Here is a 15,599-nt window from a genome sequence, read left to right as displayed (position 1 = left end):
AAGTCCATTTGTTCACAAGTCAGAACACAACACGATACAATATAAAATAGCTGTTCATACGTATGAGAAAATATTCAATCTTGAAAATTACTATTAATATCGGATCTAATTCATAAGTTAGAGTAATACAGCAGTGAACCAGGCCCTTCAGCCCATCATATATATATATGCCAAGCAGCATTCACCAAACTATACGAACTCCATTTACTTGCACTTGGTTCACAGCCTGTGAATAGCTGTATTTCAAGTACTTATCCAGATGTGTTTTTTTAAATATTGCAAGAGTATCTGCCTCCACCACCCTCGCAGGCAGCACATTCATATATCTACCACCATCTGGGTGAAAACATTCTCTCTCCTATATCCTCTAAATCAATAGTTCCTCACCTCAAACTTATGCCCTCTGGTCTTAGACACATTTGCCATGGGGAAGCAATTCTCTCAATCTACCTGTCTATACATCTCATAATTTTATGTTCCTCAATCAGATCCCTCCTCTCCAACCCCCTCAGCGTCCTCTGCCCAAGAAAAGCAAACCCAGCCTATCCAGTCTCTCCTCAAAACTGAGATGCTGCATCCCAGCAACAGCCCAGTGAATCTCCTAAACACACTCTCTTCAGCACAATCACATCTTTCCAATTGTTTGGCAACACGAGCAGCACACAGTATTCCATCTGAGACCTTAGCAGCGTTTGCTAAAGTTGTAACAAAACTTCCTTGCTCTTGTATTCTGCAACCTGGCTAATGAAGGCAAGCATCCCATATGCCGTCTTTACCACTAATTGTGTTACGTCCTTAAGGGATCTCTGGGCTTGTATTCCATGGACCTTTTGTTCCTCAGTACAACCTAGGGATCTATCATGCATTACGTATGCCCTTCCCTTATTAGGTCTCTCAAAATGCAACACCTTGTCCTTATGAGGATTAATAAAGAGCAAGAATCCCAGCAATGATTCCAGTGGCTCACTGCCAGTCACAAGCTTCCAATTACATAAACAACCCACCATCACCCCCTGTTTCCTAACTGCAAGCCAATTTCGGATCCAGTTTGCCAACTTGCCTCAGATCCCATTGGCTCTTACCCTCTGGAGCAGCCTTTCACGCAAGTTAGGTGTTCATAAATTGGGAACCACTGTCCATTGGTATGGCCTAGTTGCCATTGCAGAAACATTGCTGCATGGATAGCAGATATGGGAACTGAATATGTTACTTGATGAGTTGGAGGTACAGACAAAAAGGAACAAGAGGTGGATGGCAACCAAAAGTGAAGTCCTAACAGAGTTGATGTGAGGGGGAGGCAGCGCTTGTAATTTATTTGGACTTTCAACTTCGACAAAGTCCCATGTAAGAGATTAACGTGTATAACTGAAGCGCATGGGATGGGGTTTGTGTACTGAGATGAAAAATTAAGTAGTTGGCAACTGAAACAATAAACAGGAATAAATGGGTATTTTATTTCAAACAACAGGCATGACTAGTGGGGTAAATCAGTGATCAATGCTTGGACCCCAGCTATTCACAGTATATATTGAATTAGATGGAGAACTAAATGTAATATCTTCAGGTTTGCAGAAAACACAAAGCTAGAGATATGAACTGTGGCGAAGACGCAGAGATGTTTCAGTGTAATTTTGACAAGCTAGTGGGCAAATACATGGCTGATACAGCATAATATAGATAAATATCTCGTTATCCATTTTGGTAGCAAAAACAGGAAGTCAGATAATCTGAATGGCTATAAATGGTGAGATGGGAACAAGCAACAAGAATGCAGAATCCTCAGGTACCAGTTGCTGAAGATAAGCTTGCAGGTACAATAGGCATTAAAAGCGGCGGGTTGTATGGTAGCTTCCATAGCAAAAGAATTCAAGTAAAGGAGCAGAAATGTCTTGTAACAATTATGCAGGGCCTCAGTGAGGCCATGCCTGCAATAATGTGTGCAGTTTTGGCCTCCTTATCTGAGGAAGGATGTTCTTACTACAAATACAGTGCAGCGAAGGTTTGCCATGCTGATTGCGTTTTCATTCATTTGTGGGATGTGGAAGACACTGGCTGGCCACACTTTATTGCCCTTCCCTGTCTTGCCCTTGAGAAGGTGATGGTGAGCTGCCTTCCTGAACCGCTGCAGTTCACATAGGTTGACTCACGATTCCATTAAAGTTGGAACTCCAGGATTTTGACAGTGGCAGTGAAGAAACAGTGATATATTTCAAAATCAGGATGGTGAGTGGCTTGGACAGAAACTTGCAAGTTGTGGTCTTCCCAAGTATCTGCTGCCCTTGTCTTTCTAGATATAAGTGGTCATGGGTTTGGAATGTGTGGTCTAAGGATGTTGGGTGAATTTCTGCATTGCATCTTGAAGATAGTGCACACTGCTGCTACTGAGAGTCAGTGGTGGAGGGAATGGATGCCGATGAACGTGGTGCTAATCTAGTAGGCTGCTTTGTCCTAGATAATGTCAAGCTTCTTAAGTGTTTTTGGAGCTGCATTCATCCAGGCAAGTGGAGGTTACTATACCACAGTCCTCATTTGTGTCTTCTAGATTGAGGATGAGTTTTCAGGAGTCAGGAAGTAAGTTACTCAAAGCAGTATTTCTAGCCTCTGACCTGTTTATGTGGTGAGTCTAGTTGAGTATCTGGATGTTGATAATGGAGGAATTCAGTGATGGTAACAACCACTGAATGTCAAGGACAGTGGTTAGTTTGTCTCTTATTCTTATGATAGCAAGACTTGCATGCGAGAAGAGATTGAATATAGTTCTAACTGATTCAAAGTTCAAAAGAATAGAGGTGGTGGAGGTGGTTATCTCATTCTAACAAGACTAGACAGGGTAGATGAAGGAAGTTGAGAAAGCCGGGGGAGTCCAGACCAGGAGTCACAGTCTAAGGATATGGGAAAAATCATTTAGGACCGGACAGGCGGGCTGGGGGAATATAAGTTTTCAACCAAAGAGTGGTGAATCTGTGGAATTTGTTACCACAGAAAGCAGCTGAGGTGATGGCCTAGTGGTATTATCGCTGGACTGTTAATCCAGAGATCCAGATAACGTTCTGGGGACCTAGGTTCAAATCCTGCCATGGAAGCTGGTGGAATTTGAATTAAATAAGCATCTGGAATTAAGAATCTAATGATGACTGTGAATCAACTGTTGGAAAAACCTACCTGATTCACTAATGTCCTTTTGGGAAGGAAACTGCCATTCTTATCTGGTCTGGCCTATACGTGACTCCAGACCCACAGTAATGTGGTTGATTCTTAACTGCCTTCTGGGCAATTAGGGATGAGCAATAAAATGCTGCCTTGTCAGCGATGCCCTCATCCCGTTAATTAATTGTAAAAACTGTATGATTTTATGACAGAGTCAGATACAGTACTTTGGCTAAAGGGATCAAAGGTTGGTGGGAAGGAGGGGAAACAGGAGGTTATATTGGAACTGTACAAAATATTCGTTAGGTCACAGCTAGAGTATTGCATACAGTTCTGTAATATACGTTACATGACAGCTCAGATTGCTCTGGAGAGGACGCAAAGTTGGAAAGAATTTTAGTGATGAGAGATTAGACAGACTAGATACAGCTCGGTTAAACCACATATAGAGTACATTGTGCTGTTTTGGTCTCCTTACTGTATGAATGATATTATTGCCATAGAGATGGTACAACAAAGATTCACCAGACTGGTTCACAGGATGGCAGCACTGTTCAGTGAAAACTTTTTGAGCAAACTGGACCCGCATTCTATTGAGTTTTGGAGAATGAGAGGTAATCTCATCAAAATTTACAAATTGCTTACAGGAATAGAAAGGGTAGAAAGGTAAGATGTTTCCCCACAATTTAAACAAAAGGAAGATATCATTTATGACTGAGATAAGCATTTTGTTTACTTCCATATACTCTATTCCACAGGGCCATGGAAATTCAGTCTTTGAGCATGTTTAATGTATGGATTTCTGCTTACCAATGGCTTATGGTATATTATGAATGTGGTATGTAAAAAGGTATTGAAATGTTTGATCAGCCATGATCACATTGAATACGAGGGCAAGCCCAGTGGACAAAATGGCCTGCTCTTGTTCCTATGTAAAACATCAACTATTTTAAATGGACTCTTAAATAACATTTTGTTAAAAATCTGGAAGAATTTCCAATCAACATGAATTGTTCATCTACAAAAGTACTTGTACTCCTCAGAGAAGCTGGACGTTTCTGGGTTAAGAGGCTCTATCATACGATTTCTGAGAAATGAAAGGTCAAAAGGAACTGTGGATCATCTGTCGTTAACTGGAAAAGCTAGTAATCATGGAGAAAGTCCAATAAAAGCTTTTAAGAGACATGGCTAAATTTTATTACCCTTAATTACTGGGCAACTGACTTGGAAAAATGCTCGGATCTGTGTTGTTCAATGCCTAGCAAAAGCTTCCAGGATCAAGTTGCTGTGTGTTTTCACGTACCTGAAATGTGAATTGTTGAAGAATGTTGCAATAGAAAACTGGCCTCTCTGAATCAGTAGAGACAATTAAGATGAACTAATGAAAAGCTGTCTCTTTGTGAAGTATTTTGAATTCCAGATAAAGTTTCAAACATCATAACTCCTGTTCCCATTTGAATCTGAAATTTCATTGAAGATTTTACACTACTCTTTGACAATCAGCAAGTGGGGCTCGTTGACAGGGAGTCAACAGAACTGCGAGATGTTAACCCATTCTCTCTTCTGAATTTGAACCCTTGACACACCAATGCTGTTCCTTTCTTTGCTTATGTTCTCTAAATTTGTAACACCTACACAAAACCACACTGTCTTGTCTTGTTCATACGTGAATGTGTGTGTTTGGAACTTAGGGGATCTAGTTTAATTCCATATTGCAGAATTCACTGCTAACCAGCTTTGCCACTTAGGATTAAACTTTCTTTATTATAAAAAAGTTATTTTTGAACTTATTGAAGAAACCTGGTGAAAGTCTCCTTTGCAGCAAAAAAAGGAGAAACAAATAAACAGGTTTGGTGATTAAAGACGACAGTTAGATTTTAATACCTCTCGTGGAGTACTGATGGTGGGATTTGCAGTGCATCCTCCCGTCATTCATAACAGAAGACTGGCCGTTTAAAGGGCATTGCATGTAATATCCATTTCAAAAAATCACTTCAAGAGGTTTTAAAAATATACATTGATTTTTCCAGGTTACAAGACATAACATTATTAAAATAGCCACCATTCGCTTATTTGGCTTGAGAGTGACAGGATCTGCACAGTTATTGTACAGCTCTAATATTTAATTATCGAAGAAAACAGTAATTTTTCAGGAAACAACAAAAAAACTGAGTCTTTGCTGAGATCTATTAGAAAGGTACAATATATAGTACCACCAGAACCTGCCTTTGTCCTATGGAAAGTCCACAAGAATCTACCAGTGAATAATATCTTACAATCCAGCCCTGCCCCAGCATTGTCAAATTTCATGGCGCTGAGACTAAATTAATGTTGCAATCCTAAGGCTGTTCCCACAATGCGAACAAAATCCAGAATCAGACCCAGACCCAGCGTACTAAGCTACACAGAAATTCCCAAGATATTAAGTAATAGCATCACAGAACGTGTGCATTCTTATAAAAAAATAAATACAGGTAAACGAATAAAAATAAATGTCAGTAGTTTTTGTATACAAGCATTACAAATGCCGCAAATGAATTCACAAGATATATTTTGCCAAATTCAATGCTAAAGCTAATTAAAACAGAAAAATCTCAAAATATAAAGTGATGAAACATTTCACGATAAATCAGTGATCCCAAAAGCACCCTTTCATAAAATGGCATGTATACACAACACAATGGGAGATCTAAGATAATAAAATGTGAGGCTGGATGAACACAGCAGGCCAAGCAGCAGCTCAGGAGCACAAAAGCTGACGTTTCGGGCCTAGACCCTTCATCAGAGAGGGGGGATGGGGTGAGAGTTCTGGAATAAATAGGGAGAGAGGGGGAGGCGGACCGAAGATGGAGAGAAAAGAAGATAGGTAGAGAGAGTATGGGTGGGGAGGTAGGGAGGGGATAGGTCAGTCCAGGGAAGACGGACAGGTCAAGGAGGTGGGATGAGGTTAGTAGGTAGATGGGGGTGCGGCTTGGGGTGGGAGGAAGGGATGGGAGATCTGCTAGTTTACAGCATCATAAATTTGAGCATAAAGAATTAATGTACGAATTGTTATACTGACAAAATCTGCCACTTTGGTATTCTGATCAAAAAACATGAAAGATTAATTCATTAAACTTTCGAACAAAAATGAAACTAAGTTGTGCAACTTCCTTTACCACATTTTATTTGCTCTGTATGAACAGCTTTGTCACTGCTGGGACAAAAATATCAGTTTATTTCTTATTATACTGTAATGTAACAGGGTCCACAACTTTACATCACTTTTCTTGAAGCTACTCTTCCCCTGTCAAATAAAAATGAGTTAAAAATTATGTGGCATAACCAAAATGATACGTCAATATAATCTACATGTGCACCATGTGTGACACATGCAGATTTTTTGACACAACTTTGAAGTGATTTTATATGCCAAGAAATGCAGAATACTACTAAAAGCAAACAAGGCAAGTAGTCTTTTGCCCTCTTGTCTCTAAAATCCTTCATGAACAAAGGAATTGCAATTTTAATTAGGAGGAAATGATTACTGGAAATGGCTTCCAAAAAATAGAATTTCAGAAGGAATTATTTTGCTTTCCTGTAACATTTTTATACATTGCTACAAAATAGAGAAATGTGCAACCAATCATATAACAAAAACATAATCAACTTGTATTGTTTTGAACTGATTTGAAGGGGGTGTCCTACTTATTCATTTAAATTAGCTAACAGGGAACATTTCAGGTAGATCTGCTCCATCTCTACCATGTGTACAACTTAGAGGACTAAAGAATACCCCAGTTGCATGACTGTATCTTTCTGGCTTTTCAACTCGAACTAACCAACCTCTGTCTTTGTCCTGTCTAGGACACTACATTGTCATTAATCACCACACCACATTTTTATTCCTTCCTCACTTTTTCCTTGCACTTGGTGTCTGTGAACATTAAGCACCTCATCTTCACCATTTTTGTATTCACCACAATTCTTCTAGCATGATCCTATCTAGTATGATAACACTGTACTTCCTTCTGGGGTCCTATGCAATATTTTCACATGTATTATTCCTCTTTTCTACTTCTATATGCTAGTGCTCATCTCTCTCACAATTTTATTTAAATTCTCCCCAACTATTTTTTGTGAACCTTCCTGTAAGAGCATTAGTCCTTGTTGAGGTATACCCTGCCCTTTTGGAATTAGTGCCTCTTCCACAGAACTGGTCCAAATTTCCCAAAAACGTGAAGGCCTCCCTCCTTCCTGCAACACATCCACCCATGCATTGATTTCCCACAACCTTTTATTTCTAGTCTCGCTAGCATGTGGCACAGAGTTGAAGTGGCACTTCTCAGACAGCAATTTCTGGATATTCATGTTCACCACACATCTGTCTTCTTCCCAAGTTGTTTATGCACAATTAACGAGCCCCAAAAATCTTGTTATAATTTTGACAACAAACTTGGGTAGATTATTTTTAGCTTTTTGTTCAGGTGAGAGCAGTACAAGGGTGACAACGATGAGGGTGTGTCACAATTTGAAGGAAGAACAGGAAACAAACTAAAAATTTCCAACAGGCAACGATTGGTCATGGAAGAGGGAAAAGTTGTAATTTGACAAGCCAGTTTTTCCTGTAACACCAGAAGCATGTAATAGCTTGTTAACAATAGTAACAATTATAAGACGCAGGACACATAAATGCAATTACCTATATCCAATTTCAAAATTAATTCATCTGTATCTACAATAGCATAACTTAGATTTTTGATGTCACTTTGATGAAACCAGCAAATAAATTAAACAGACAAATATATAAATGTAAACATACATTTGAAGTATCATGGCTATATTCTTTATCTAAAAATTGTGGCTTCCTACTGTATTTACTTTTACAACTGGCCTTAAATGTAAGCCAACATTGTGACTCCCAAAGGGTCACTTTCCACTTCACCCATCTGCATAACTCTTCATATCCACCATGCCATCCTAAGTTCCTATACCCAGCCCATGATGCTCACAAGGTTAATGTAAACCCATGCCTTTATACTCATCCTTTGGTTCCTTGTCAGCTTTGACAGTTCTAATAGGTGTATACAACTTTTAAGCACATTCATTTATAGTTTTAACAATCCATCAGGGAACTGCTTAATCTCCTCACAATCACTTACCACTAAGTACATGACATCTCAGGGACCACATCTAGAGGAATACCTTAGTTCTTCGAAAGCCATCCAAGAAAATGCACAAATAAAAGGTCTGGTCTGCCTTGCTCATTGTGGATAGTGGGGATAGTGGGGATAGCAAAATGGAATTTAAATGTAGACAGCTAATAACTGGCCAATTAAAATACCTCCATGAATTATTGCCATGAAACCTAAGCTATACACGACCTGGGCAGGACTTCCAAATTTTAGGGATTTTCACGGTGGAAGTCTGGGCCTATCAATCTATATGTTAAAATGGCATGGCAGAAAAAGTAGGGATGTACATGCATACAGAAATAATTAAACACAGGGCTTCTTCCCTCTCTTACAGAATGGGCCAGGCCTCAAATTAAGCTACCTAAAATATCACTATTTCCAAGGGCTTGAAGAGAAAGACACAAACATAATGCCCTAGAATACCCCACAGTTTGCTTCAGAGCCAATGCTAGATTGCATTAATGCATGAAGGTTCTGCCACAAACCATTTTAAAAAGCAGGGAATAGATCTAGAAAATCTGATGAAGAACGTTTCCTCATTTTATTTCCATCTCTTAGCCAACCACATCCCACACCCTAATAAAGAAAACAAAGAGAGGTTACATACCTGCAGTTGGATCTTTTGCCAAAACATTGTCCAAGGCACTTGTAATCGATTGAAAAAGGTTCATCTTCTGAGTTGGACCTTCAAAAAAATATAATTTGTTCTCATTACAAATCTGTCTGATAAATATTCCAGTCTTTCAACACAGAATAATGACTTTAGATCACATTGATCATGAATCCAATTTTTTAACAATGTTTTATTATCCTGAGGAAGGAGAAAATATGCAACATTGTCATTTTATACTTCCAGCATATCATTTCAGAAATACGTTTTACTTTCACAACAATTTCTTGCTCATGGATTAATAGATCAGTGAGCTGACGCGAAAGCTTTTGATTGGATAATGGAAGTTTTTGAAAAAAGTCAACTTGTCACTTCCGTTAATGCAATGACTGCTTTATGCAAAGATTGTTAACTATCTTGAAAACATAGAAAGGCATCTGTAATAAAATGTAACATGTGGCATACACAAGGTGTAATGGATCAATTTTTGGTGAAAAAGTAAATGCACGCTCATGACGGCAAATTGATTGATTTATTTCACGTGTACCGAAGTACAGTGAAAAAGCTTTGTTTACTGGCATATCATAGCAAGCAAGGATGTACAGATCAAAAAGACTTAGACAGAGGCATACAGGTTACATTGCTATGGCTAGAGAGTCCATTCATCAGTCTAATAAAAGCCAGGAGGAAGCTGTTCCAGAGCCTGCTGGTGCGTGGTCAGGCTTCTGTATCTTCTGCCTGAAGATACAGAAGAGGTTGTAGGAGATCATTACTGGGGTACAATGGGTCTTTGATGATGTTGGCAGCCTTTCTGTTGCAGTGAGCAGCGTAAATGGAGTCTGTCGATGAAAGGTTGGCTTCTGTGATGGTCTGGGCTGTGCACCCCACCCATTGTAGTTTCTTACGGCCTGGGCAGAGCAGTTGCCATACCAGACCGTTATGCAACCGGACAGTATGTTTTCAATTGTGCATCTCTTGAAGTCGGTGAAAGTCCTTATGGACATAAAAAAATTTCCTGAGCCGCCTGAGGAAGAAGAGGCATTGCTGTGCCTTCTTGACCATCGCATCCAAGTGGGAAGTCTAAGACAGGTCACCAGTCATTGTCACTCCAAGGAACTTGATGCTTTCCACCCTCTCAACCTCAGTTCCTTTGATTAGATAGGGGTGTGTTTTCCATCTTTTATTCTGAAGTCAATGATCAATTCTTTAGTTTTGCCAACGTTAAGATACAGGTTGTTCTCATTGCACCATGTCACCAAACCCTCTATCTCCCTTCTGTACTCAGAATGTGAAAAGACAACACCTACTGGTCAATTTACACCACTGTCCTGTTTGTCTCACATCATTCCACCACTGATCTCCCTAATGTTTTTAAAGGGATCCTGGATTCGATGCCACTATATGACAAAATTCTCATTTGCAGCTCCACTCTAAATTTTCTGTTAGTGCTCACACTAGATTAAAGCCTCCTGGAGGGAGGAAAGAAGTAAAAAGGAGAAAAAAAAAGCGTAGGCTTTTGGATATGTTTCAGTCATTATTTTTAAACCAATTTTCAGATAACGATGAATTCTACACACAACTCTGCAACATGACATCAGTCACCTGCCTACTACTCCATGTGTTTCATGGTATGTTCAGTCTGCTTCACATCCGGGATACATGCCCAGAACTGTATTATTTTGCTGTTTCTTCTTGGTTACTTGAGTGGAATTCATAAACCTTTCAAATCTAAGTTATCGTATAATATTTTAGAATAAGAAATAAGGTTTTTGATGGATAATAAATTCCCTTCTGCATAATCACCAATACAGCTGTTAAAATCAATCAATAAGTGCAGAGAAGGGAACTCCAGACCCTGGCACTTGAGTTCATTATCAGTGATACAGGTGGAATACATGAGAGACGACTATCATATCAATATGAGATCTGGGGACTATAAGACTGTAGAAGATTGTAAAAATAAAAACATGAATGAATTTAAGCATAAGGATGAGACTTTCAAATTTGATGAACTGAGAAACTAGAGGCCGGTGCAGATTGACATGACAGAGAGATGAGTGAGCTGTATTTGGGCATGATATGACAGTAGCAGAGATTTGAATGAACTGAAACTTTTGGAATGGAAACTGGTTAGGTGAGCCTGGAGTGAACAAAACACTCACACATATATGTGATTCCATACAGAGAGGTAATTTTAAATATTCAACATAAACACATTTCGAGTTATGAACAGCTGCTTTACATTGTCCTGCATTGTGTGCCAGCTTGCATATAAATCAGTTTGCAACTGGAGTGAGGAACAGAATCCATTTGCAACCCACAGGCTGGCTTCCTTTGCATGAGGAGTTTCAAACTTCATTGAATTGAGAACAAATCCACGTCATGACTTTAATTAGTGTGTTAACACAGTCCTGAAGTTAAACTATTTTCCTTGGCTTCGTCAGCAGCAGTGCAGCTTCGTGCAGTGGGGCCAACATCATTCCAACTAAGACAGGTGATAGGCACGTAGCAAACAATCCATTTCAAATGAGATGCCTTCATATGGTGTACCTGCTAATTGCTAAAGACGCCTGTCCTTAAGAGGCAGACTCTGTCACATTTACTGCACATGAAGCAATCAAGCGTGGTTGTCGGTTGTTTTCAGCATTGGTGCCTGTTGGCAAGCTCATATAACACCTGGTCCTGGTGGTGGCATACAAATTGGAACAATTTTCCTCTAGCATCCATTAAGGACTCCCACTGGTAAGTATCCTTGAAGCGGAGCTTTAGATATCATAATGGTCGCCTGCCTCTGGCTATCTCACCATACAATACCTTAGGTGCATAACTATCTCCTAGCCTGTAAGTGTACCCAAGCCAATCTAGCAACCTTTGTTTGACAAACGCTCACAAACTTAGAAGCCCTGCCTTCAAAAGGACTGCCATATCCATGATTTTGTCCTGCAATGGTATGCCTAAAATGTGCAACAGATAGTAAAGTTTTACTTTGTTTAGCATCTTTTCATGCCAGCTGTGCCATCATTGTTTCACAACCATACAACAAGGAGCAGAGAAGACAGAGGCAATAAACCATCAACTTTGTCCTAAGCATCACTAGATGTTACTCTGCATGTATTTTAAGAGTCAGCCAACAATGGTAGCCAGGTGTATATCAAGTTTTGCATCAAGGAATAGATTGTCTGTCACCATGAGCCTGAGATGACTGAATTTGCTGACCGCTTCCAGCACGGCGTCATTTATTGAGACCAGAGTGGAGATTCAACGCTACATTCCACGATCGCAGTTTTTTTTTATACTTACAATCAAGGAGAACAAGTTCAGACATGTGAGAGACATTCCATCAGACCTGGTAGTTCAGTTTCCATCTAGGAGTCTAGCACAGCAACAGTGTAGAATAGTTAGACCACAAGGTACTTAATCTTCACTTTCAGTTTCGATATATTGTCGAGCCTGCTGTCCAAGTGATGAAAGTGGACTTCCTCCATAACCACAGGGAAAGCAAAGGTTAGGAGCATAAAGAAGAGATCAAATACAGCGGAGCTATGAGAAGCAGGGTAGTAAGGTGTGGAGGTGGATGAACACAGCAGGCCAAGCAACATCAGAGGAGCAGGAAAGGCAGCATTTCGGGCCTAGACCGTTCTTCAGAAATGGGGGAGGGGAACGGGGTTCTGAAATAAATAGGGAGGGAGGCAAATAGAAGATGGATAGAGGAGAAGATGGGTGGAGAGGAGACAAACAGGTCAAACAGGCAGGGATGGAGCCAGAAAAGGTGAGTGTAGGTGGGGAGGTAGGAAGGAGATAGGTCAGTCCAGGGAGGGGGTGGGATGAGGTTAGTAGGTAGGAGGTGGGGGAGGGGCTTGAGGTGGGAGGAGGGGATAGATGGGAGGAGGGGATAGATGGGAGGAGGGGATAGATGGGAGGAAGTGCAGGTTAGGGAAACCGGGATGAGCTGGGCTGGTTTTGGGATGCAGTAGATGGAGGGGAGATTCTGAAGCTTGTGAAGTCCACATTGATACCATTGGGCTGCAGAGTTCCCAAGCGGAATATGAGTTGCTGCTCCTGCGACCTTCGGGTAGCATCGTTGTGGCCCTGCAGGAGACCCAGGATGGACATGTCATCTGAGGAAAGGGAGGAGGAGTTGAAATGGTTTGCGACTGGGAGGGGCAATTCAAATAGTTCGCGACTGCAAGATGCTCCGAGGAATAAATTCTTCATTCAACTTGATAAAAGGGGAGACAAAATTTACAGTACAAAGTGTGTTGGTATTGAACACACAACTGAGACAGAGGATCCATAGATAGCCAAAATCTTGTAGAGTTCTGTCCTGTTGATGGTGCTAAACGTCTTCTTGAGATCTCAGAAAGCATGTTGAAAATGTATATCCTCTTCCCTGCAATTCTCTTGTAACTAGGGCATAATGTTTTTGTCCATGGTACGGCTACCAGTGCAGAAGCCAATAATCATTGGCTAGCAGGTAGGAATCTCACCTATGAAGCAGAGATTATCAAATCTGGACTGGAAGTTCACCACCCTGAGGGATCCCCTTGAGCTCAAGGCCAGCAAAATCAAAGACTGACACACTGCAGTTTGTTACACTTTACTGCCAGCAGAGTGCTGTTGTGTTTCCTTACATTGCAATATGTACACAAATAATATCTGTATTGACTGTGAAGCACTGAGAGTGAAGGCTGCTATCACAGCATAATCATGATAGTTACACGCTGTGAGTAACCACCACAGGGTTACACGCCAGGGAGGATCAGATTAACAGTTGCTTGGTAGTACAGAGCTTGAATACTGATGAAAAGAGAGACGTACTGCCGAAACTCTTCCTCTTCCACATTCCGTCCTGATGAGCTTGGGCAACAGGTCTCTCTTTTCATAAATACTGAGGGACCGTATTGTCAATGGAGCAGGGGCGGGTTTAAAAGCCAGTGTCCGGCAAACAAGGAAATATTCAAAAAGTTCACAGAAAGAGCCAATAAGTCTTGGGTCGACCGAACTTACATCAGGGTACACTGGGCACTGCGTGTCCTGCACTGTCAAAACTCCTTTCTTTCATGGCTCTGTCTCCCGTGTGCTGTTAGAAGAGACCCATGCCCTATCATCATGTCATTGATTCCATGCAGTGAGAGAGAGAGAGAGGGAGGTCACCCAGAGTTATGTCCTCTCACACCGGCTGGTAGGACAGACCAGCTCTCCATCCCTCCCACCCCCTCTCACCGTACTGAGCGGGCTCGGGCTCCGGCACGAAGGTGAAATGCGCCACCGACCGTTGGGCCGTTGTCATCACTGCCGATCGCGCCAACCTCGCGCCATTGCGGTGAAGCGCCGTTCTCGCCAGACCCAGCATAGCCACGGCCGCCATCTTCCGCCTCGTCCAGCAGACGCTGCCACCACCGCCGCCGCGCCGCCTCACCATTGGCTGCTGGCGCCCTTCTGCCGTCATCGACGCACACCGCCCAACCAGGATGTAGGACTTTGGGTCCGCCGCGGTGTATTCTGGTCGCTGTAGTTGCTCAAGGGAAAAGAGCGGGAATGAGGGAGTGCACGGAGGCATAAGAGTACAAGAGCAGGGAAGTGATTTCTACCTTGTACAAGACTCTTGTTCGGCCAAGGCGGTAGTAAAGTCTACAGTAGTGGGCGCTACGCGATGGGAAAGGTGTGAATGCTTTGGAGAAAATGCTGAAGAGATTGACAGGAATTAGAAATTTCAGTATTAAGGATAGATTGAAGAGGTTGATATTTACACAAATAATATTCGCTGACCATGACAGGACTCAAACCTAGAGGCTATTTTTTGTGATTAACACAGTCAGATGTGCTCGACTGTACTCAAACAGTCCTGTCTTTCCCCACACCCCAGCTTCATGATTCTGAGTAAGACGATCTCAATGTAGACACATTCCCTATATATGGGACAAACCAGCATAGACCCACTATCCACATTTTCCCTCAGAACACATTCCTGACAAAATATTTAGTTATCTTGGTGTGCAGATACATGGATCTTGGTGTGCAGATACATGGATCCCTTAGGATGGCCACCCAGGTGGACGGGGTTGTTAAGAAAGCATATGGTGTTTTGGCTTTCATTAACAGGGGGATTGAGTTTCAGAGTCGTGAGATCTTGTTGCAGCTCTATGGGACTTTGGTTGGACCGCACTTGGAGTGCTGCGTCCAGTTCTGGGCGCCCTCTTGTGGGAAGGATGTGGATGCTTTGGGGGGGGTTCGGCGGGGGTTTGCCGGGGTGCTGCCTGGACTGGAGGGCTTATCTTAGGAAGAGAGGTTGACTGAGCTCGGTCTCTTCATTGGAGAAAGGCAGGAGGAGAGGGGACCTGGTTGAGGTATACGGGATAGTGAGAGGCGTGGATAGAGTTGATAGCCAGAGACTATTTCCCAGGGCAGAAATGGCTAGCACGAGGGGTCATAGTTTTAAGCTGGTTGGTGGAAAGTATCGAGGGGATGTCAGAGGCGGGTTCTTTGCGCAGAGAGTTGTGGGAGCATGGAATGCGTTGCCAGCAGCAGTTGTGGAAGCAAGGTCATTGGGGTCATTTAAGAGACTGCTGGACATGTATATGGTCACAGAAATTTGAGGGTGCATACATGAGGATCAATGGTCGGCACAACATTGTGGGCTGAAGGGCCTGTTCTGTGCTGTACTGTTC

General features: G+C 41.8%; 1 protein-coding gene across 5 annotated transcripts in view; it reads right to left on the bottom strand.

Moving 5' to 3' along the window:
• The window catches only part of bckdhb (branched chain keto acid dehydrogenase E1 subunit beta), a 276,265-nt gene extending 261,905 nt beyond the window's left edge, over positions 1–14,360 (bottom strand). The window contains exons 1-2 of one of the 5 annotated variants that reach the window (XM_059645275.1): positions 14,155–14,360; positions 8,929–9,006 (exon numbers count right to left, since the gene is read on the bottom strand). In XM_059645275.1, coding sequence (XP_059501258.1) covers positions 8,929–9,006; positions 14,155–14,353 — 277 coding nt within the window. In that variant the 5' untranslated portion in view covers positions 14,354–14,360. The remainder of the gene's footprint in view (positions 1–8,928; positions 9,007–14,154) is intronic. The other 4 variants (XM_059645273.1, XM_059645274.1, XM_048531716.2 and 1 more) reach the window with 4 other exon arrangements.
• Between the last annotated feature and the right edge of the window lie 1,239 nt (positions 14,361–15,599).

This window comes from Stegostoma tigrinum, chromosome 4 (genome assembly GCF_030684315.1).
Source record: "Stegostoma tigrinum isolate sSteTig4 chromosome 4, sSteTig4.hap1, whole genome shotgun sequence".
NCBI lineage: Eukaryota > Metazoa > Chordata > Chondrichthyes > Orectolobiformes > Stegostomatidae > Stegostoma > Stegostoma tigrinum.
This window is presented reverse-complemented; position numbering and strand designations above follow the sequence as displayed.